Here is a 24,868-nt window from a genome sequence, read left to right on the forward strand (position 1 = left end):
TTTTTGGGAGCAGGTGTTATTTTATTCTCATGTTGTGAGACCAAGAATGACTGACGCTCCTCTTTTTGCCCTTTGCTTTGTCTCTTAGTGTGGCCGTCACCAGGTCCAGAGACGTGCCTTCCTTTGGACCTCCCATCCCCAAAGGGGTCACTTTCCCTAAGTCAAATGTGTTCAGGGACTTCCTTCTGGCCAAAGTGATTAATGCAGAAAATGCTGCTCATAAATCAGAAAAGTTTCGGGCCATGGCAACTCGGACACGCCAGGAATACCTGAAAGATCTGGCAGAAAAGAATGTCACCAACACCCCTATTGACCCATCTGGCAAGTTCCCATTCATCTCTCTGGCCTCCAAGAAGAAGGAGAAGTCCAAGCCATATCCAGGAGCTGAGCTCAGCAGCATGGGGGCCATTGTGTGGGCTGTCCGGGCCAAAGACTACAACAAGGCCATGGAAATAGACTGCCTGTTAGGGGTCTCCAACGAGTTCATCGTTCTCATCGAGCAGGAAACAAAGAGTGTGGTTTTCAACTGTTCCTGCAGAGACGTGATAGGGTGGACCTCAACTGACGCCAGCCTCAAAGTCTTCTATGAGCGAGGAGAATGTGTTTCGGTGGAGAGTTTAATTAATAATGAGGATATCAAAGAGATTGTCAAAAGGTTGCAGGTGAGTCTTTTCCTTCCACTTACCCAGTTTCCCTTTCCTAAAGCTTTCAGAACAGACTTTAGAAGCAAGTTACGAAATTGGTGCTGTTTTGTCGGCTCCTCTGAAAACTCCCTTGATTGTATGAAGCAAGCGGAGTCTACGTGACACTCATTCTCCATCATTTTTCAGAAGGAAAAGTAGAACCAGTGAGAGAAGACACATTTGCTGTGCTTTTGTGTTGGAGACCATTTGCATGTGACCTGATCCCACTGCCTTGATGGCTGGTGAGGTAGCCCAGCCAGTCTGCTTTAGCTGTTGAGAGGAATTGTTCGATCGAGCATCTGCTACCTCGAATTTTTTAAGGGCGAAGCAAGTAGCAGAATACAGCCTCTGTTGGCTGCCAGCTCCCTGTAGGTCTCTGTTAGAGGCTTCCTTGTAAGCTCACTGAAGCCATTGAGTTCTTTGGATGCAACAAGTATGTTCTTTTTGGCCTAATGAATGGGGGTTAGTGAAGGGGAAGTAACCAGACGCTCTTCAGCTGGCAGCAGGGTATTCAGAAATAACCCTGCCTGCGGTGTTTTTCCAGTTCCCTGTCCGCCACTTAACACCCTCTGGCATTAAACCATGATACCTTTTGTTTCCTTGTCCAGTTTGTGTCAAAAGGTTGTGAATCGGTGGAGATGACTCTGCGAAGGAATGGGCTAGGGCAGCTTGGCTTCCATGTCAACTATGAGGGCATCGTGGCAGATGTAGAGCCCTACGGCTATGCCTGGCAGGCGGGGTTGAGGCAGGGCAGCCGGCTGGTAGAGATCTGCAAGGTGGCGGTGGCCACCCTGAGCCACGAGCAGATGATTGATCTCCTGAGAACATCCGTCACAGTCAAGGTCGTCATCATCCCCCCTCACGATGACTGCACCCCACGGAGGTAGGTCTGAGTTGGCAGCTGTGAACCTGGGCATCCGAGGCCGGGTTTGCACACCATGTAGAACCCACTGGGCCGGGGGGTAGTGAATCGTGCCAGGTTACATGTGGTGCTCCAGGTTCCATCTGTGGAAAGTCTGACTCGGGACTTAGCTCCCTCTTCGTTGTGGCAGCAGCAGCTGGAAAGAGTGAGTGACTTGGACCATCCCCAGGATTTACATCTGTGGGTTTCTAAACTTGCCATTACAGATAGAGAAGGCCAGTAATAGCCATCTTAAATATCTTGTGCCAGTACCTAAGAAACAGTGAGTGCTTAATATTAGGAGACACTCAGCAACACAGACTGTCAGGCTTCTTTCTTTTATGTTCCATGACACTCTTATTCCTTTTTCTTTCCAAAATTCAGAGTGCTGTTTTGACCTCTCCTCCCTGTCTGGAGCCCTGGACGTGACTTAGCAAGCATTTTCTTAACTGCATCTGTGTGTGTTAGGAATTGGCTTCACATGAGCTGGTCCTGCTCACGATGGTTTGGCTGTTTGGTCCCCAGCCTTTTCGCCGAGGGAAGTCCAGGAGCTCCTGTCCCTCCTAGCTCCTGCCAAGCCAGCAGCACTCTTGAAAATTTAATTTCTCGGACTCTGGGGAGGTTTCTTGATGGAACAAATTTAATCAACTGTTTCTTTTCTTCTTTGGGCATGTCCATGCTATTTTTACTAGGTATTTTGTTCCCCCCAATAAGTTAATTTGCTTTCAGCCCATTATTTTCCAAGAGTTTCTCTTAAGCTTTGGCAGTTAATTCTTAGGCCTTCTAAAGCCAAGACAACATCCTTAACCTGGTTTCTCCCCCCTACAAACATGACTTGTCCTACACCTGAGCTCTCACAGATTCATGAACAGTCGATGGTAGATCGTGTAAATAGTTACAGTGGGTTATTTGTGTCCTTTAAAAAGTAAGCAGCAATGACAATCTACATATACTTCAGTTCATCAGACCACCTGTTGCAGACCAGATTGCGCTTGAGGTAGTGTTTCTGAACATTGCTGACTGCCTAGACAGCCCAGAGATGAGGTGCCTCTGTCAGAATATTGTGGACTCCCTTTGTCTAATAGCTTAAACATACATATCCTGCCTTAGTTAACCAGGTGTTTTCTGGTTTCCTCAAGCGCATTACCATTAATGTTTAGGCATTCTGCTGAACTGGGATTCAGGAATGACTCTGGAGGCGGGTCATATAGGTGGTTAGGTCCTTATGACCTAACCCAGCTGCTCTGCGCTCACCTTCTGTCCCTTGACCTCTCCTTCACATCATCTACTTGATTGCTTCTAAATAGGCAGCTCTAAAACTGAAGAAGATAACCAAGCTTTGTAACTTGTCAACCTTAATTACACACAGTACAGAATAAAGACACTGGTCTAAGGACTAAAGGTCCGAGTGAGTCTGTGGATAGTGTAGTGCCATCTAGTCTGCTCAGAAGCCTTTCCCCTGTCTTATAGGCTCCCCAGCTTGTATGGGATGGGGAGAGAAGGAATAGGTGCCCATGAGTGTTTGTGATGAATGGATGGGCAACATTACCAACATTGAATTGTGTGTGGTTGTTCCTGGAAAGATGGGTTGGGAGGCCTAGCCCTGGATAGATAGATCTGTGGTAGGAGGTAGTTTATCTATAGCAATATACTAAGCCAGATATGTATGCTGTGTTATGTTGGTAAAAACAACTAACATTTGCTGAGAATTTAATTTGCCAGGTCCTAGAAAAGACACTTTTACATGGATTCGGACATTTAATCCTTATAACAACCTTATGAGGTGTGTTAATGTTATTTCTATTTTAAGGAAACCAAGACTCAGATTAGTCGTGGACTTTTCAAGCTTACCTGGCAAATTTAGATCTCACTTAGAATCCAAGCTCTTAACTACGTCTTTGTATGCTTGGGGCACAAATCCTTCTTTTTTTATTTATTTTTTTATTATTATTTTTTAATTTATGTAGCATAAGCAGGGATCTGCTGGTATGTTGGCTTTCTATTGAAGAAAAGAACCTAGATTTGTAGCATTTGATGATTCCCAAGATGTAAATACTGCTTCTGTGGTCGACTTCTCGCTACCAGCATGACACCGCTGTACTCAGAGTTGGGATAGAAGCCCACGGTCGGCTCTTTGCAAGCCAAGACAGGCTGGCCCCTGCACACCCCTGAATGAATGAGCTATATTTGTTTCATCTTCTAGCAGTGCTGCTGAGACACTGATTGCCAATTTCCTGGCCAGTAGAGCTGGTAGTGACAGGACAGGAAGGTGTTAGGAACCTGCCCTCTTTAGGGTGTAGAATGGGAGATTGGGATGAAGGATCAGTGCACCGTACAGACCCATGCCTGGGAAGCACACCATGTGCCTTTCACACTACGGCTTCCATGGCTTCCCTCCGAAAAGCCAGTTACACCTTCTGGGCAGGTGTGAAATGGTGCCATGGATGCCTTAGGGAGACTGGAAGCCCTACTTTCCCCTTCACTCCTTTAGAAACAACTTCAAAGGAACAGTTGAAGTATTAACACCTTGCTGTAATTTTCAACAAAATAAGATAATGCTCTTCTGTCACTTTTCTCTCCTCCACACTTCACACTCCCACTGCTGTTTTCCTAGCAACTGATTACTCTGTTCTTTGACTAGTCACTCTCTTTGTCAGCTGTTACTGCAGCTCCAGCGGGGGGGATAAGCATCCTCCGGGTCCCCTGTCCCACGGCCCCTCAGCCGCCTGCTGCTCCAAGTGGCCAGGATCCTGATGGGTCACACGCGCCTGGCGTGCTGACCCTATGTAGTTACAAACACCCGTGTGTGTTCACATGGGAGAGTCCACAGTTTTGAAAAGGGAGGCTTTTTGTTTTATTGAAAACAGTTTAACAGCAAAGTGGGGCTTCATAATACAAAAATAAAATAGGACTCTTTCCATATTTCTAGGACATAAGCAGATCCTCTATGAATTGTATTCATACTAAAGTTGTTTTTAAGAGAAGCAAGGACAAGGGAAGTAAAGTAAAGTTCCTGAACCCCTGCTGTGTATTGGGCATTAAAAAAAAAAGTCTTCCATTTCCACTAAAACAATGAGAAGAGGGTTTGGAGAGGTTCCATCACTGCCTACCCATCAAGTGGGACCAGTGAAGATAACTTGCTGCAAGCAGTCCTGCAGAAGGGATTCATTGTTTCCTCACGCCTCTACCAGAAAGTTTCCCAGGGGATGAAATGTCAGACATCAGGAGGGGCCCCTCACCCCCACCCGATCCTTACTCTGGAGTGCTGGAGCCCGTGACCTGTGGTTGTCTGTTGGTGCCTGTGATCTCCGAATCCTCAGCAGCCATTCTCTTGGCAAGATGAAAAACAGCCTGCTAGAGATTTCACCCACATGAAATCATGATGTTCTGAGTGGTGTTACACAGGAGTGGTGGACCTTTATTCTGTAGAGGGCCACTAGCCTACAGCTTTTGAAGAAAGCAATCAAGGACCATTCAAGAGGAAGAGCTAAAAACAAACAAGTTACATAAAAGGACCAAATCACTTTTTAAGTAGGACGGATCACAGAGTTTTGTCTTCATTTTAAAGCAAGTATTCAAAATGCAAAAGCATACTGCTTTGGAGCAGGAAAGGCTGTGAGAGATCATCTGGTTCAGATCTCTCATTTTTCAGGCAAAAGAGCTTTGGTGCAAAGAGGTTAAGTATTTTTTCCAAACCCAAATCACATGACCTGAGGGACCTAGCTGTCCTCAGACATCGGACTACTGATTCAAGAGTCCATTGTTGAGACGATCTGTTGGGTATGCTGTACGATGGTTTTTCTATCTGTATTCTTAGTGTTGAAAGGTTGAGAGTAATGGGTAATCAGAAACCAAAGGAGAAAGAAAGAATAAAAAGACCGAGAAAAAGAGTAGGGAGGAGGAGTAGCTTTTCAACCAGCCGGGTTTCAACATAGTGCCATGTGTCTTGTAGGCCTGAAATACTGAAATTGTAATTGCTGTCACCCATCACTCTCTAAAGATTGTTAAGTTTTCCATTTTGTTGCAGACTGTGCTCTGAGTGAAATGAGTGGTCCCTGGAAGTGGAGAAGTCTGGGATTTGGAGTAGATGTATTCTTCAGTTAGTGATTAAAATGAGATTAAGTTAGATTTGAATATTCTAATTTCCACATAGATTAATTCTGGGAGTTCAGATCCTGGCTCTGCCACTTCCTGGCCTTACAGTCTCTGGTGGATTACTCTCTCCAGGCCTCCATTCCGTCACATCTAAGAGAGTGGGGATAATGATAGTGCCTACTCTAGACCTGCTGCGGCGCCACCAGATTAGCGTCTGGCCCGTTGTCAGCGTTCACTGCTGTTCAACATCACACCGACTTGAATGACGTAATAAAAATCCTTCTATGAATTTTCATGTGTGTCACTAAAAGCCAGCTTTTATCTTTGTTCTTAAGTGTACAACTGACTTCTTGATTCCACATATCATTCTTATATTTTCAGAGATAGTAAGTGATGGGAAGCTAGCAAGTGGTCTGTCCCATTGTGGATGGCAGTTAGACATGGCGAGTTGGTCAAGGTTTAGCATTGTGGATCTGCTGTTTTTCTTTTCTGTGAATAAGTCTTCTCTCCCTGCTGCTCTCCCTTATCATAATGCATCCTGTTATCATCGACTGTGCAGGAGGTTTCTAGCCCCACGTTAGAGGTGGTGGAAATGAAATACAGATTAAGAAAAGACAAAATTTTTGGCTACTGGAGTCTTCTAACCGATTTTACCATGAAATGTTATGTAGCTTAAAAGACTATTTCAAAGAGTTTTTTGAACTAGAAGAGACTTCAGTGATTACCAATTCCAAATCTTTCATTTCCCAAAGAAGCTAAGGCCCCAGAGATGAAAGCAGCTTGTCTGTTACATAGTACATTAGATTTGTTTATATTATCATTAGTTACTTATTACCATCTGCCGTGATGCAGTATGGACATGAAGCAGCCTGTGCCTGTAAAGGTGCATGTACGGGTACCACGGAGTTAAAGCCAATGGGAGAATCTGTCGGGGGGGTGGGCAGGGAGGGAGTTGTGGATGTGGTGAAGAGAAAACATGACCTGTTGGGACATTTTTGAAAAGTTTTTGCCCTTGGGGATCCCTCGGTGGCTCAGCAGTTAAGCATCTGCCTTCAGCCCAGGCATGATCCTGGAGTCCCAGGATCAAGTCCTGTGTTAGACTCCTTGCATGGAGCCTGCTTCTCCCTCTGCCTGTGTCTCTGTCTCTCTCTCTTTCTCTCTCTCTCTCTCTCTCTCTCTCATGAATAAAGAAATAAAACCTTTAAAAAAAAAAGTGCCCAAAGTAGATGAAAATAATGTTCTGAATATGTGCTGGTTGCTAGCACCCAACAGAAAGAAGGGGTGTGTGTGTGTGTTGTGTGTGTGTGTGTGTGTGTGTATAAATGCTGTAGAAATGATATGATTCATTTAATTTACAAGTTAAACAGACCACTGCTGAAGTGAAGCAAGAGCTAGTCCTGATTTTGAGGTGGAAGGAAATTTTCCCATGGATTTTTGCAAGTTTTTATTATTGCCCCTTTTGCACGCTGCCACATTCTTGCATTATATTTATAGACCCAGAGCACAACTGACTGTATAATATGCCATATTTGGTCAGAAATGGAAGACTTCAAGCCATACTACAGTAATATCTCTATTAAGAACCAAAAAAGTATTGCAGCTTTTTTGTCGGAACTATCAGAATCAAAACTAAAAATTATGTCAAAGCTTGAGGTGACATTCCTTCCTATCAGAGGAAAGGTTTATTACATAAGAAGTCATTATCTGCCAGAAGTCATGTCAGATGTGCCATAAAGCAGTGTTTTGCACACTGCAGGTTGTAACTCCTAAATGGATCATGAAATTCATTTAGGAAGCTGCATTCAGTGTGTTTCTTTAATGAAATGGACTAACAGAGAATATAGTAGAATTAAAGGGTGTGTGTGTGTGTGTGTGTGTGTGTGTGTGTGTGTGTGTATTTGTAGCTGGGCTGCATCACAGTGTAATATGTATCTCTTACTAGGCTCATGGTCCAAATGTTTGAAAGCCACTGTCATTAAAGCTTCTAAGGGGTACAGTGGAGCCTTGGGCAGAGAATCAGATTAAGGTTAACTTAGGCTTTTAGGGAATCAGGAATGGAAAGAAAACTCTAAGAAAAGGTGCCTGTTGGATACTGAGGCTGAGACTGAGCAGGCAAGGATCCCAGCAAATACACGTGCCTCTGAAGCAGCCCTTCTGAAAACCCGTGTCTCTCGTGGAGGTGTGGGAGAGGGCACGTTGCAGCGTACACGTTAGAAATGCCAGGAGTCCTACCTGACACACTGGCGCCTTCCACTGTGCTTATTCTCCCACCAACACAAGCCCATTTCCCAAATCAAGACCCAAGCTTTGGACCTGTACTGTGTGTGCAGTCAGGAGCCACAAGTCACCTGTGGCTAAGGGGTCATTGTCATGTGGCTAGTCCGAAGTGAGAAGTGCTATACATGTAAAAGACACACCAAATTTAGATGAGTGTACATCACCTAATCGCTAATTTTTTTATATTGATTTATTGATTACATGTTCAAACAGTAGTGTCTTAGATATAGTAGGTTAAGTAAAATATTGATTTCACCCGTTCCCTTTTAATTTTTTCATGTGGCTGCTAGCTTGCACTATCTCTATGGACAGTACTGTGTGGACTCTCCTTCCTCTCTAAAAGTGTTTTAGAATCACTTTTAACCCTTCCTTTACCAGTCCCCCCACTCGCTGCTCAGTCTTTGAAATTCCTTTAAGCAAAAAAGTCATTTTTTTGCTTAGTAATGAAAACCAAGTGCACTGTTTGAGTTAATGCTTTATTGGGCATAGGTTTTTCTCAGTAATTTGTCCATCAGTCAAGTTTATAATAGACTGAGCCTTGGTTGTTTGGGTAAAGGAAGTGGAGAGTGAGTTCCACATATCTTAAGGTTTGGGGGTTGGGACAGTAGCACCAAGAAAGGGGGGGGTAAAGCAACAAAGGACATTTGGGGTGTCAGTTTCACTCAGGCTGCTACGTGGGGTCAGCCCAGCTAGGGAGCTGTTTGCTGGTGGGGGGAGGGGGGTCTGATTTCAGATTATGCTTTGTTCCCTGGTGATATGATAATTGCAGAATTTCTATAATTGGCTTTTTGTTTTCTCCTCCTGAGCTAAATTTGGCTCTCAATTTGGATTTCAGAATTTATCACCACTTAATTTTTCGACTATTAAGATTCCAAACAAATTCAATACCTTTTTAGGTCCCCAGTCATGACACTAAATGAAGGATGTGTAAAACTGACTGCCTGCTTCCTCCGAGGCCTAGTCTTAGGGTTCTGCTGGCCTGTGGCCCACCCTCCTCAGGCCTCAGTACTGACTCTGCCCTTATCTGTCCCCCCACCCACCAGGATGACTGTGAATCTCACTGCTTTTTCAAGACTCCATATCTCAGATGCTTTAGTTGAGACTGAGCAAGAGAAAATATACCAGTATAGTACTTCCTGGGGTTCTGGTTTTTGAAAGGACAGTAATTACAGGGCCCAATGATTAAAAGACAGTTTGAAACAAAGGATGATGTGTTTGATCCATTTTAACTGTTAATGAGAAACAGTGTTGTTCCACCCACAAGAAAAAGCAATATTAATTTTTCTTCTTTCTGTGCCCCTGATAGGAGTTGCTCTGAAACCTACCGCATGCCAGTGATGGAATACAAGATGAATGAAGGGGTATCATACGAATTCAAGTTTCCCTTCCGAAATAATAACAAATGGCAGAGGAATGCCAACAAGGGGCCTCATTCGCCTCAAGTCCCCTCCCAGGTGCAGAGTCCCATGACCTCGAGGCTGAATGCTGGGAAAGGAGATGGGAAGATGCCTCCTCCAGAAAGAGCCGCTAACATCCCTCGAAGCATCTCCAGTGACGGACGCCCATTGGAGAGGCGGTGAGTGTGCCTTTAAAGGTTTGCTCTGAATCTCGGCCCCAGATTTAAAGAGCACCAGACCCACAAGCACTAGCTTTACATTGTCCCATGTTTTCCTAGAAATCAGGAATTGTGAGGTGCCTTGGTGGCTCAGTTAAGCATCTAATTCTTGATTTCAGCTCAAGTCACAATCTCAGGGTTGTAAGATTGAGCCCCATGTCAGCTTCACAGTGGGTATGGAGCCTGCTTAAGATTCTCTCTCTCTCTCTTCCTGCCTCCTCCCCCCCCCCCCCCCCCCCGCCAAAGAAAAAGAAAAAGGGAAAAAAAAAGAAATCAGGAATTGAAACAGAAACAGGTGCATGCCCTAGTGGCTTTCAAAGCATGGTAGCATTCTAAAGCCATAAGGATGCATGAGGACACATTCCAGCAAAGCATTCAGCTCTAAGTTGGTGGTATTTGTGCTTTGTGCTTTCATTTCTGTGTGATAGCAACAGAAACCATCACGGCACACTTAATGATTACGTGGGTTAGAACTTGGCAGACTCATTGAGGGGACATTGACCATATTATCATCTTTGACAGTCTTCGTCTTTTGGGGAGAAGTGATACAATAGTAGCAAAAGAATGCAGGTTTTTTTTTCATTGTATTTGTGTCACTTTCTTAATAAAGATTATTAAAAATTTTAAATAATGACACTGTAAATTACCTATGCTAATGAAGGATACAGTTTAATTCAATAAGCTGATAGTCACCCACTAGAAGCCAACTTCTTTCTGTTCACCGCCCTTTCCTCAGCACTTCTGCTTGTCTTGATCACATCTCAGATCAAAATGTGAGTCTAGTTCAAGTGAACGACAGGAAACGGGGCACCAAAGAAAGTGGGCCCCAGCTATGCTCAAATGTCTTTGACTGGTTCAGATTGGGAGCAGAAAGCTGGAGGTTTTAAAAACTACACTGATGTCTCTTACCTTAGTTTAACTTTTGAACTGTTGCATAAGACATTGTCACTTAACTAGCTCAGAAATATTAGGATATCAGATAGAAATAATTTATGGGCAACAACATCAAAAAACGAGTTGTCTTTCTAAACTTCCTCGCTTAATCCTGGAGATCTACTTACAGAGCTTTCTTATTTTATCTCAATAAAAGACTACTCTCCCCAAGTGGCTGCTTTCCCATCTGGACTCCTCTTGTTTTCATCATTTTTGAGGAGGAAAAACATCCAAGAGATCTCTGAATAAACTCTTTGTTCTCCACATTCCAAACTTGGCTTTCCCCGAGGTGTGTGTCTGAACTGGAATTCATGATTTGGCCCACATTTGGAAAGATGAACCCTAGGAAATCATTGTTTAGACAAGGACCTTCTTAGTGCTATTTTCTTTCTCTTCTGAGACAGTCATCAGACTTTTACAAGTTAAATTGTTTTGTGTTGTTTTCTCTATACAGTATTCCGTATAATAAAAGAACAGGATATATTTTGATTCTGTGTTGAATTTAATTTCTGCAACAGAAACTAAAGCCTGGAAGAAAAAAAAAAAAACCTAAAGCCTGTTGCTGGACATCCTGACTTCAAAAGTGGAAATATTTTTTTGTAGTTAACTATCATCTTATAATGCAAGCAGCTTTTTAGTGCTAGAGAATGCATCAGCTCCATTATTTCCAGATGGAGCTCTTTGAGTTCGAGAGGTGATTTCTGGAGGTACGTGACTTGTGTCTGCCGTTCCATCTTCACCACCACCCAGTCCCCCACCCCTGGGGAGAAGGAATTTGAGTGCTCCCCCTATAAGACCATAGGAGCAGCCCTAGGACTGTTGGAGCTTTACAATGAAAGTGGCAGAGCGAGGCTAATAGTGGTTTTCGGAGAAATTTAACCTCAGTTCCCTCTAAGACTGAGTTTCAGGTATTCTTTAGGACACTGGAGTAATACTTCAGCTCTTATGTCGGAGGCTTAGGTGGCTTATAAAATCTCAGTTCTACATATAGAGGGTATGTGGGTTATTTGGCTCATCTTCCTTTTGAAATGTGTGGTAATTGGATACTCTTCCTCTGTGAAAACTTAAGCATTCAATTTCCTATCCCATCATTGCTCACTTTTAGGAATACATTACATATTTCTTTTTAAGTTTTAACTTGGAGTCACAAATAGAAGGTAATACTTGAGAAATTTTGTTTTGTTACTGTTTCAAGGATATTTAGATATGAAATAGACTCATGCCATTCATCAGGAATACTTCTGAGTCCTCCATGAATCCTCAGATTCAGATATTTACCCGGGAGTATAATTTTCTCTGTGAAATATAATAAAATATAACTGGAAAGCCTCCCCTTCATGGTGTTACTGAGAACAGAACACCTTACTGAAATGGGTAAGAGAGGCCCCTGGCTGCCAGTCTCTCTTCGCCCATTCAGCCTTCCCCTTCCTACCAGTCCTGCCCTGGGTGCCATTTGCATATGTACCTGTGGAGTCTATAAAGTGTGACTTCTTTCAGATGAATCGCAAATGGTCAAAATAAATGGTAGGATCTGCTACACCTTAAATCTTACTTTACCAATAATGGCATGAGCCTAATCCTGGATTAAAGTACTGCCTTTATGCCTTTACATAAGTTTCATTCCATTTATTTTCCTCCCCCACGTTAGGCAAGTTGTATTTAACTATAGAGAAACCAGCTGTATTTAAGTTGAAGCCAGCAGCTCTCTCAAGTGTGCCCTGCCTAGATTGCTACACAAATCTGCCTGATTCATTCACCCTGGCTGCTTCCACCACGGTTCACTGTAGATAACACCACCAGTTTACTGCTTGTAGAAGCATAGTTTTTCTTGCATTTTTATGCAAGATCCCAGACTTAAAGGTCATTAGAAAGAATTTTAAAAAAAATACTTGTGGAACAGATTTTCCTTTTTCCTTTAATACCCAGGGCATGATTTATATAACATACCAAAATGTGTTGGTGTTTGAAGTTTCTAAGAAGAATTATTTCACTGAATTGTGTTCTGGATACATTATTTAAAGAAACTGATGCGGTAAAAACAGAGGATTCATTTGCTATCTAAATAGACTAAAGTCTAATTCTCTTTGGCTTACATATGTGAGCATTATGCTCTCCAGGTGGCCTTTTGAGTACAGAATTTTACAGTATTTATGGGGAGTAGTATTTATGAACAGAACTAATATTTATTCAACAAAAATAGGTAATAAGACACAATCACTATTTTAGCCTCAAATTTATCTCCAGTGTAAGGGTAGGAATGGAATTAAAATATCTGCTGTGCATTGAACTTATCACATCACTGTGTAGGGTTTTTTAAAATTTTTATTTATTTATTAGAGAGAGCACACAAGTGGGGGTTGAGGGTCGGGACAGAGGGAGAGGGAGAAACAGACTCCCCACTGAGCAGGAAGCCTCACCCAGGGCTCTGTCCCAGGACCCCAGGATCATAACCTGGGCTGAAGGCAAACACTTAACTGACTGAGCCACCCAGGTGCCCCCACATGACGATGTTTAAACATAGTGTGGGATCAGCCATGAAGCCCTGATCTGTGTTAACATGCTCAGAAAAGTTTAGCTATTTCAGGGGCTTTGCCAAACAACAGGCATCTTAGAGTAAGAAATTTTCCTTTCTCTCTCTCTTTTTTTTTTAAGTTGAAGCATCACCAGCCTTTATGCAGATATTTGCTGTTGGATCTTAACCACCATTGGTACTTTTAAGTCTTACCTGGATGCCACTATCCCCGCTTCCCTGCTGCTTAGCTCCGAGCAGCTGGGGGAGCACCTCCCCACAGGAGGTTAAGGCTGGCTGCATGTGCAGCCTGGCAGAGAGCATGACAGTCATATGTCTGTTTAGTGTATAAGGAGATGATGTCTAAGATTTCAGCAGTCCCATACCAATCTTCACTGTCATTTTCTGCTTTGGCATAAAGCAAGCAGCCACTTAATCCCTCCTCCTCCTCCTCCTCTATTAAGGAAGTCAGCTGTGGTTAGAAGTTTCAGGGCTTGCACATTCCAGATGCTCTCCACCTGGATCATAGTTTTTTAGCGTGACTTGAGGACCCTTAAATCCTAGAACTTTAGAGCTCACTGGAATCGCTCCGGTTACAGCTAAAGCCACTGGATGTGATGGTCTTCAGTGGATCTGACCCCGTTCGCCGCTCCCTCCTTCAGGACTCCTTTCCCTGTCCTCTGAAACTTTATTCCTGGTGCTTTTTGGTCAGCTCTTTGCACCTGTCTCCTCGACACCACCCCCTCAATTTTGTGTTCTCTGTGGCTCCCTTATCACTTTTTCTTTTAATCCGATACCATGCAGTGTCTTGGGGGAGCTCGTTTATCTCAGCAACATCAGCCGTCACCCGTGTGCACTTCCGTAATGGTGCATATCTGCCTTGACCTCCTTTGGACTTTCCACATCCATTTGCCTGACACGGCTCCGAGTTTGCCCCCAAAAGTCACGCGAGTGTCTCCTCCTCACAAGCCCGAGTGGACTGCTCCTCTGCCCCTCTCCTTTCTCCCGTGTCACCCCCCACGGCGAAGGGCCGGCTCCCCGAGTATCCAGGGCAGTGCCAGGATTCATAAGCAACTTCCTCTCCACCCTCCTCCCCATCCCCACACCCATCTAGGGAGGCGTCCCAAACTTCTTGGAGTTCCTGGTTTTCAAGCCTCCTCCCTGTCATGGGCGTGGGGGCTGTCGGGTCACGCTAGGATTTTTCGGGCACGGCAGCTCTCCACCACCTCTGCGCTGCGTAGTGCAGGGGCAGGCTGATGACAGTGGAGGCGCTCCTCACCGCCGCCCTCTGCACGGGTCCACCTCCCGGGGGGGGCCCACTTTCCACCTGCCACCCCAGGTCCAGCCCCGTGAAGGACTCTGTTGCCAGGTTTTCTCTCCTTGATGCCTTATGCACGTGGCCCTACTCGGTCTGCCCGTCCATTCCTTGTTTCCGCAGCTAACAACTGGTCCTGCACAGAATTTATTATAGTTGACCCTTGAACAACACAGGTTGGGACTGTGCGGGTCCACTTACATGGGAGTTTTTTTTCGATAAACACAGTACAGTACTGCAAAATGTATCTTCTCTTAAAACTCTTTATCTGCTTACTTTATTCTAAGAATATAGTATAAAATATATACAATATGTATCATATGTGTTAATCCACTGCTTATGTTATCAGTAAGGCTCCAGGTTGACAGGAGATTATTAGTAAAGTTTGGGGAGAATTGAGAGTTATACATGTATTTTCACCTGTGGGTATGGGGGGGCAGTTAGTACCCCTCAAACTCACATTGTTCAAGGGTCAACTGTATATTTCATTTTAATCTCATTTGTCAGTTTTTCCAACTCTAGCCTGTCTTATTTATCATTGTATCCGCAAGGATCAGCTATAAATTCTGGCATTGTCATAGGCCCACCATCAGTTTTTTAAAACCTTATTTAGTAATTAAACCAATAAGCAAAAGAACTAAAAGAAGTAGGAACCGAAGTAAATCACTTCAGGAGAAAATAAATCCTCTTTTATTTTATTTTTTAAAATTTATTATGGTATAATATACATAACCTAAAACTTCCCACTTTAACAGTTTTTAAGTGAGGGGTTCTGTGGCACTGTGTACAGTCACCCCACCATCCATCTCCAGAACCTTTCACCTAGCTGAACAGAAACTCTCCCCATGAAACAGCCCCTTCCCGTACCCTCCCCGCCCCTGGTCACCGCCATTCTACTTTACATCTCTATGAATTTGACTACTTACGTAAGTAGAATCATAAAATATTTCTTTTTAGGACTGGTTATTTCACTTTAACATAGTGCCTTTGGTTTCATCTGCATTGGAATTTCCTGTCTTAGTAGTGGCTGCTATAGCAAAACTCCATTGGCCAGGCAGCTTAAACGGCAGTTGTTTGTTTCGGAAAGTTCTGCAGCTGGGAATACCAAGATCAAGGCTCCAGCAGATGCAGTTTTTGATGAGGACCCTCTTCTGGCTTCTTACTATACCCTCACATGGCAGAGAGAGGGAAGCTCTGGTTTCTCTTTTTCTCCTTACAAGGATATACTGATCCCATTGTGGATCATGACCTTACCTAAGACTAATCACCCTCAAAGGCCCTCCTGCTGATATCATTACAATGAGGATTAGGGCTTCAACACATACATTTAGTGGTGGTGGTGGTTTAGGGGGGACAACATTCAGTCCATTCACACTTCCTTTCAAAAGCTGAATAATACTACATTCTCTTTAGATACCACATTTTGTTTATCCATGCACCCTTCAGTGCACACTTGATCAATCAGTTCATTTTTATAAAAATTAAAAGATCAGTAAAAATGAAGACTCAGTAGTCTGACAAAGCTATAGAATTAAAGCTGGATTTAAGTAGAAGTCCTTGATTTTTGTTGGCTAAGTTTCGAATGCTCCTGTTTTAAAAGTACATTGAGTAAATCTGTCTCACACTGACTCAAAGTGAAATGTGAGTTGTTCTTGATTGAATTTCCTATAAAAGCTTTCAGTTTAGATGAAACTTGAATTATGGTATTGTATTTATCGGCCAAGATGAGGAGGAAAAGCAGAGGGCCATACTTGACTTAAACTCACTGGTCTCTTAAGGCTCCTTTTCCTGCAGCTCTCCAAAGGAGCTGATGACTGTGGCATCCACACTGGGATTAGAGTTAGATGGTGTGCAGGCTCACATGTTCAGATTATACTGCAGTGATGTTTCCTATGTAAGTATTCAGGAAATGTGCAGAGTGCTTGAGTTACTCATACCCTGCCCCCGTTCCCTTTCCTTTATGCACTCCAGAAGGACGTAGGGAATGAGATCAGAGTGTTCCAGTGTGGCCCCCCCAGCTCAGGCTCTCCAAGTGCTCAGAAGTTACTCTGTGGGCCAGCTAAGTAGCTGTCGTGCATCCAGCCCAGACAGATGTTCCCACAGGGCTTCCACCCTACAGAGGTTCCAGGAGCGCAGAGGCTTTGGTTCACATTCTGGCCCCACCACTTGGAAGCCATGTGGGAAGTTCCTTGTCCCCTCTGTACCTCAGGGTGCCAACAATCCAGTGAGCACCAGCCCCATCCCCTAGAGTTCATATGAAGATTGATTAAGGTAGTAGGGTGACCCTGTACCTGATCTGAACTTTAGGACAGGCCTGCCACATGTTGAGACTTAGAAAATGGTGCTTGCTCTTTGTCATTTTGTAGAGGCTCTTCCAGACACAGCTTCATGGAGGGGAAACAGATCATGTTCGGGGGGTTGGGGGACCCCTCTCAGGCTGTGGTGGCACTGCCAGCCTGGCCTGGTGAGTCCCTCTGCAGCCTAACCCAAGCTAAGTATATGGTGGGTCACTGAATTTGCACAAGGAGGTCATGTTGTCTACAGCAACAGTGTCACGGTTTACTGTGCTGAAAACAGCCCTGGTGAGCTGTGTGTTTGCAGAAGGTGTAGAAAATTCTGGAAAACTCATCCATGCAAATTAGAATGACCTTCAAGAGGATTTTATGAAAAACAGTTAAGAGTTCTGGGAAGAGCAGTAAGGTGGCATGTGACCACGTCACTACGGAACTATAGTCCTGTGAGCAGCCAACAGCACGATCTTACCCCCCCCCCTACCCAGCTGAAGGGGCCTGCTGCATTAGGACTGCCCGAGGAGGCCTGGCCTGGTCACACCTATGGGAGGCTCTACAGAGGCCCACCATGGCCCTGGGGCTTCCTCAATTCTTACACACACACACACACACACACACACACACACAAAGGCCAGCCTTCCTAGAAGCTAGATCTAACATATGTCCTGCTGTCACCCTCCTTCCCATGGAGAAGTTAGGCTTTGGTGATGAAAGCACATCAGCTACATGAACACGTGTATTGAGAATTTAACTCACAGGGAAAAAAAGTATATTCTGCTGCCTTATATTTGAAACCCCTAACATTTTTCTTTAATATTTGTTGATTGCATAATACATATATGTAAACTTGTAGAAATTAGTGATAATTATGACAAATTAGCTACCAAATCCACTGCCACAATCATCCGGGTGAAATTTTCCCAAAAGCCTTTTGTTCAGAGTCCTGGACAGTGAATGGTCTATGGTCAGCATCCACTTGTGAGAATCAACTCAGTATGGTTACAGAGTGGCCATTCTGGATCTGCTTAGCATTCAAGTGCTTGCTGAGAGAAGTAGATTTAATTACCTTTTGACTTGGAGAAACAGTTGCTATATATAATGGGATGGGCAGAGTGTCCTTAGGGCTGGTCTTCAGAGTTGAGTCGCTCTCCCACTCGAGAGTATATATTTCTGTGTTGGGTGTGTTTGTGCTAAGTGCTGGGTGCTTGGCTGGTGGCCATGTCACAAGAGGGCTTGTTAGACACTGCCTCAGGCCACATAAAGTGGCCCTGGACCACTTGCTGTGGAGCTGCAGGCTCATTTTAAGGAACCTAGTGTGAATACATCAGGGGGGCTGGCAGGGGAAGGGCTGACTCCTACCTATGCTTGTGGCCCTGCAAACATGTATGTGTAGGCATTCACTGTCCCAACCAGTTCCCGCTCTGGAGAGAATCAGGACCCAGTCTCATTGAACAGCCTGGAGTGTCCCAATCTGTCACTTTTTGCTTGACTCTTTTGGTTTCCCATTATATTTTTAAAATGACAGATGATGATGGCATATGAAATGGCACAAAATAAAAATAGGGATGTAGAGATGAAGATGTGGTGCAGCCCTGAACCGTGGTTAGCAATATGTGCTTGTGAATAATTGATGGACTAGTCTGCAGACGGTTCAGGCCCAAGTCCTGGGAAAAGGGAAAAGGGGTAGGGTTTTGTAGGAAAGGAGAGTGGGTTGTGTGGTGGTGTTTTTCTCTTCTCCTAGCCCAGGCCAGTTGTGTGGAGAGGGCTGGGGGTCTCAGAGACCCCTCGAAGAAGTTGCCTGTGGGCAGCCACTCTGAGCAGAGGCCAGCATGGCATCTATATTTCAGCTTCTGCTTCCCATGTTCTTATTTGTAAATTGGGATAAAAAATAAATTTATCTTGCCTGGTTTTTTCCAGTCTTTAAAATCTCGGCATGTCAAAAAAAAAAAAAAAAAAAACTCAGCCTCTCACTAAAGATTTGATTGTGACTTCTTTTGATGAAAGATTAGTGAATGTTGGTGGAGGAGAGTAGGACTAATCGAAGAGACAAATGTTTTTAGTGGGCTAATGGGTTCATATCTGTCTATATCTCCCTCAAATTTGCCTGCTCACGTAGATGCTCTGGATTAGCTCTGGCCATACCACTGCTTGGCTATAGAACCTTCTATGCGTCCTGGTTACCAGACAGAAGGGAAGTGCTTCCTCAGCTTACCATAGAGGAGTTCACCCTGCAAGACCCACAGTCACAACCCCTGCAGATCTCCCACCCAGGATAGTGCTTCAGCTTAACTCAGCATCATGGCAATCACATACACCCTCACACTCATGAGTCCTAGCTCCTGACTTCTGTGGAAATCCTTGGTTTCCTGCAGACTTATTTCACATGCATTTCTTCATAAAGCTTCCTTTCTCCTAGTTTTCACAGTAAGAGTTGGCTTCTAACCTGCCTGAGCCCGCCTGCACTCTGTGTGTATTGCCCTCACGCCAGTTCCATTTTACTTGTGTTTTACTTAAAAACTTTTAAGTAGATAGGGCAGCCCTGGTGGCTCAGCGGTTTGGCGCTGCCTTCAGCCCAGGGCGTGATCCTGGAGACCCGGGATCAAGTCCTGCATCGGACTCTCTGCATGGAGCCGGCTTCTCCCTCTGCCTGTGTCTCTGCCTCTCTGTCTCTCTCTGTCTCTCTCTCCCTCCCTCTCCCTCCCTCTCTCTCTCTTTCTCTCTCTCTCTGTCTCATGAATAAAGAAATAAAATCTATTTTTTTTAAAAAAAACTATAAGTATATGATATTACTGAGTTCATATTCTAGGCCAGGCTCTATTGAGTCATTTGTGTGAGTTTTCTCAGTTCATCTACCCAAAGCCCAGTTGCTCTTCATGCTCTGTTTTCAAATACGGATGCCCAGGGATTGAGAGATGGGATAATCAGTGCAAAGTGACAAGAGTTAAGGGTGGAGCTGAGATTAGCATCCAGGTCATTGGACTCCAGAGCCTCTCTCTTAACCACTGTGCTACTTGAATGAAACCTACCGGGATCCCTGGGTGGCGCAGCGGTTTGGCGCCTGCCTTTGGCCCAGGGCGCGATCCAGAGACCGGGGATCAAATCCCATGTTGGGCTCCCGGTGCATGGAGCCTGCTTCTCTCTCTGCCTTTGTCTCTGCCTCTCTCTCTCTCTCTCTCTGTGACTATCATAAATAAAAATAAAAATAAATATTTAAAAAAAAAAAGAAACCTACCACCATGCATAGACAAGAGTTCAAGAAATACTTGTCAAATGAGTGCATGCATGTTTGTATGCTTGGGAGGCCCAGTCACATGCACTGCAGTCAGAGCCAGCTTCATGGGAGTGCAGCCTTGCAGTTGCACAGACCCCTGCTTAGAAGGGTCCATGCTGAGTTTCATGCTCTGCTGTCATTGTCTTAAAATTTGCAATACTGTGTCAACACGGGGACTTTCATTTTCATTTTACAGTGAGCCCCATGAATTATGTAGCTGGTTCTGCAAGTAGTCCATTTTTATTTTCTGTTCTTTAGAGTCACCCTGAGATATAAAATTGACTCTTCCTAAGAGGCACCTATGATGTGTGCCAGGCTGTGAACTTCTAACAGCTTGCCAGCTGCTGTGACGTGATGATCCATTTATCTCACTGTGATGAATTGCTGTATTTTCTTAACTGTGCAAGGGAGTTAGTCCTTGTTGTAAATTGACTTTGTCACAGGAGGCTCATCAGAACAGGATTTCCATGATTCAGTCCAAACAGCTGATATAGACTGGTCAAAAAGCCAGGGGTAGCTCTGGTTCACAAAGAACACGGTGGGAAGAGATGAAAAGACATAGAGATGAGTGGCTTGAATTTGAATATAGCTTGTTCAAACTCTAGTCTGGAGATAGCACCCAGATTACATTACCTTGAATCATTTGTGAGGATTTTTTGTTTTGTTTTGTTTTTTACATAATTCTGGAAGAATCCTGGTTGATATACATTGCTGAAGACAGATTTTAACTTGGTCCTCCTGTTCCCTGGGTGAACAGCATTTTAATTGCTAAGTTGTGGTAAAGTGCTATGCTTAATTATGGACTCAAGTATCTAATTTGTCAGTCATTGGTACTATTTGAAACCCTCTCTTGTTTTTACCATCATTCCACCAATGGCGCTTGGGTTACAGAGGGCCTTATCTCCTTGGACACATCCAGGCAGTGCTGTCACTTTGGAGTACAAAGTACTTTGGAGAGAGAGGCATCATTAAACCTACATATAATTACTCAGGAAAATGTCTTAGAGGCAGCCACTTGGAATCTGAGAATTCTTTATCCATAAGTTGATAAGTTATAACCCATCACAATCTGAAGAGATCAACTGAGTGAGAATCTATTAATGTTAACACTGTGTATAGTCGTGTGCTGATTTATGGGAAGGGTGCTGTAAAAAAGCAAGAGTTACTTTATTAGAAATCTGAGTTTTGTGGGTAAGTCTCTTCTCCCTTTTACCCTGGTATAAGAATGATTCTGGAAAATGCACTGATTCTGAAATTGGACCACCTCTTCCTAAATGTCCATTCCATTCAGCTCTTTGTTCTCATTGCAGTGAAATGCATTGCATATAAATGAAAAGCTGGTGTTAGTGGAGTCTTGGAGACTATGGAGGTATTGTCTGTCTGGCTGATGATCATGACTTTTTCAGTTGCTGCATTTTTCATAGAATCAAAAGGTCCTGGTGTTTTATTTCTGCAGAGGGAAGTAATAGGAAGCTCCAGAGAACTTTTAATATCAGTTACTTTAAAAACATTTAGTTATTTCTTGGCTAAATTTACAAAAATGTGGAGGAAAGAATCTGCTGAAATTAACACTGAAAGGTTTAGATGTTTCCTTTCTCACGGTGACCAGCACATTCTTGAAAATTCTTACATTCCACAGAATTGAAAAATCTCATAGCAACTGAAAGATGTGTTAATGTTAGTCCCGTAAACCCATTTGGCATTAATACCCAGATGTCAGAAGCTCTTCAAGATGAAGAGAAAGTAGAAAGATCTCAGTTTATCTCAGAAGAGAAGAAAAGCCTTGGTTGCGATCTTTCACTAACTCTTCCCTGGCCTCAGCAACCCTTAAAGTACAGTGGGTGGTGGGGGATGGAGATTCAAGAAGTCAGCATGCTGGCTTCCTGTGTGAGCCCGTTTGGGGGGTACCCCTTTTCAAAGTGGCAGGACAGCACGCAGCCCAGCTTGAGTAATGACCACAGCTCTCTCTGGCAGAAGTGAGCTGCCAGGGCCAGGCCAGCAGCATCTCCCGCTCCCTCAACAAAGTCTGTTCTTAAATAATATTTGTGTGATGGTATCAATGTCAATGTGTTTGAAAAGAATAGTAAGTCATCAGAATAAGGGCTAATTCTGAAACTCTTTTGTCCGCCATACATACATCTAGATTCGTAAAAACATTTGGGTGGAATTCCATCAGTTTCTGTTTGTTTGTTCAATGTGTGTGAACAGAACGAAAACAAAGCCACTATTGAGTTATATAAATGCAAAAAAGGGATGGGAGTGAATGCTGGCCTTCTGGAAATGCTATTTTTTCACTTTGGGATGACTCCAGTAACCAAGTAGAATTTTCTGATACATTTGCCAAATAAAAGAGCTGAGGTTGAGAACTAGCATGAGATATTTTAAATTAATGTACGTTTTGGAGAGCAGAGTAAGAAAAGCAAGCTCTAAATACAAATGTAAAAGTTACATCTTGACTTTTCCTATGGAATCAGTGGTCACTTCTCACAGAAACAGAAACATTTGAAGGTTCACCATACATATAGTTCACTGGCATTACTCGCTTACCCTGAAGACAGTTGGAATATCACGGGCCTTCCGGATGTTGCACTGGCCCTGACCGTATGAACATGCTTGTACTGTGTTTCCTTAATTTCCATCATTCTGTAATACCTCCTCCTCTGCACGATAGGAAAAGCAAAGCACTTACAAATGAAACTGCGTTTGAAGTTTCTCTGTATTATGAGTCTATAAGGGCCAAATTCTTAAGGAAGAAAGGAGTATGGTGTCTTGTTATATTTGGATCCATGCTGCTCCTTATTCCCTACCTAGTTTCCTTTGTAATTTACTTCTCCTATGCCTCCTCCACTCCAGCCCCCCTCTGATTATTTCAGAATAAACAGCGGGAAATTAGGGAGAGGTCTTAATGGAAAAGAATAAAGGTAGGTCTCTTTTACAGTCCTCAGATAGGTGTCTTGATCTCTCTTTTATCAAAACATGTTACCCAAAGTAGGCATGAGCCAGTGTTCTAGGACCCCACTAATCTCTGACCCACTGTGGCTGCCCTGCCCATACTCCTTTCCTGAGTCTGTATCCTCATGAGAGAACCAGCTGTGTAGCTGGTATTTCTCTGAGTCTGTGCAGCAATGACAAGACTGGTAATAACAGGAGGAACTTAGGAACTCTGTCTTTTTTCCTAGCTTCTCATACCATTCCTCCAAGGGCCTGGCATCCTTGGTGTCCTTACTTGCTCCACTGGATAATACCCAGAGGAGCCATTAATAGTAAGTTCTCTTGCTTACTATTACCATTATATGTCAGAGTGATGATATGCTCAAAAGGGTGTCTGGGTAGAAGTCCATCATTCCTTTTTCTCACATCTAAGGAAGAATATTAACTTTGAATCTGTTCTCGTTGCTTTTAGTATAATATTCAATAATTGGGGCCCTTTATTGTTAGCGACCAACTGTTTTTCAACTGATGTAGACCTACCATGGCTGAGAACCCCTAGCTTGGGCATCTGATGTCACTGTGGGCCTTTATTCTGAACCCACTTACTGTCCTTCATTTTCTGCACTACTGACAGGGATTCTCATTCATTCAGCAAACATGTTTTAAGCAACCAGAGATGATGTAAAGATAAAATGGCTCAGCCTTACCCCTTAAGGGGCAAATCTAGTTGGGAAAGTAGACACACGTAAAACTAACCATGCTGAAGGATGTGCTGTGGTGGCACAAAGAACAGACTGCATGGTACTCAAGGAGGTTCTAACTAATCTATAAATTCAGGATTATGATGTTGGAATTAGGCCTTGAGAAAAAGAATTTTATATCAGAAAGGAGTAAAGAAAGCAGAGAGGACAAGATGAGTAAAAGTATGCATATGGTAGCAGAGTCTAAAAATAGGACACATTGAATCTGTCCAGAATGTAAGGTGCATGGATGCAGACAGAAAGCATGGAGGGGAAGGAGGGCTTGGATAAGATAGTCCAAAGCCTGGAAGAAGGGACCAGGGATTCGGCCCTCTGTTCTATAGGCAAAGGGAAGCTACAGAGAGCATGTTAGTAGTCAGATGACTTGGCATGGTGGAGACCGGAGGAATGGGGTGGACAGAGGCTGGAAATCGAAGACCAGTTAGAGCACAGTTATGCCAATCCAGGCTGGAGATGGGGGAGTTAGGAGGACAATCGACGGGTTGAAGACCACTTACTTTCCTAGTCTTTGTATTGTCAAGACCAGCACCCAGGGTGCCTGACACACTGTACTCATTAAAAGTTGAACTTAATTAGACTAATCGATGTGGAAGACGAAGGGGAAAGGTGCTTAGCTTGAGATAACAAATACAAGATGGACGGGGGACAAGGGAATGGAAAAACCTGTTAGGTTTGACATGATTTAATTTGAGTTGCTGTTGAGAGCATTCGGTAAAGAGGTCTAGGAGATGGCAGGAGATTCTTCTCAGAGCAGAGAGATCTGGATTCTCAAGTCAGATCCACCTCTTGGGCATAGATGGATTTGGGAGTAATACTCTCAGCATCCATCCTTATTCATGTTCTGTTAGAAAAGCTTCTCATTGTGTTTGTTATCTCTTCTGTCAACTTCCTGTACCCGAAACCCCATCCTGCCCTGAGACAGAAGGCACATGGGTTCACCTTTAGAAAATGCTCTATTTCAGTGAATCAGGTTCTCTCCCCAGGCTTCAGAACTTTGGTTTGAGACAAAGGTATCTTCTCACGCAAAAGCATCTGACTGACCATGCAGACCCCACTGCAGGCTGTCCAAGTAAGAAAACCCAGGCTCTATGGGGTTCAGCAATTGCTTAGCATAACGCAGTGGATTGACAGTCAAGAGGCCTGGCTTACTGAACGAACGACTTAGACTTCACTTCTCAGCTATCCCATGGAAATGACTTACCCTAGTGCAAGAGTCAGGATTTGTGCCAGCTTTCACTCCTGAACTAAAATATTAGTAGTAAGCTGTATTTCACACCCAGTCACAG

At 43.8% G+C, this 24,868-nt stretch overlaps 1 protein-coding gene across 50 annotated transcripts in view; it reads left to right on the top strand.

Moving 5' to 3' along the window:
• SIPA1L1 (signal induced proliferation associated 1 like 1) overlaps positions 1-24,868 on the top strand; it is a 371,521-nt gene that overhangs the window by 296,891 nt on the left and 49,762 nt on the right. For all 50 annotated transcript variants that reach the window (XM_072761869.1, XM_072761890.1, XM_072761879.1 and 47 more), the window contains 3 exons: positions 89-662; positions 1,292-1,566; positions 9,263-9,532. In XM_072761869.1, the coding sequence (XP_072617970.1) occupies positions 89-662; positions 1,292-1,566; positions 9,263-9,532 (1,119 nt within the window). The remainder of the gene's footprint in view (positions 1-88; positions 663-1,291; positions 1,567-9,262; positions 9,533-24,868) is intronic.

The sequence above is a fragment of the Vulpes vulpes genome, chromosome 6 (genome assembly GCF_048418805.1).
Source record: "Vulpes vulpes isolate BD-2025 chromosome 6, VulVul3, whole genome shotgun sequence".
Taxonomy (NCBI): Eukaryota; Metazoa; Chordata; class Mammalia; order Carnivora; family Canidae; genus Vulpes; species Vulpes vulpes.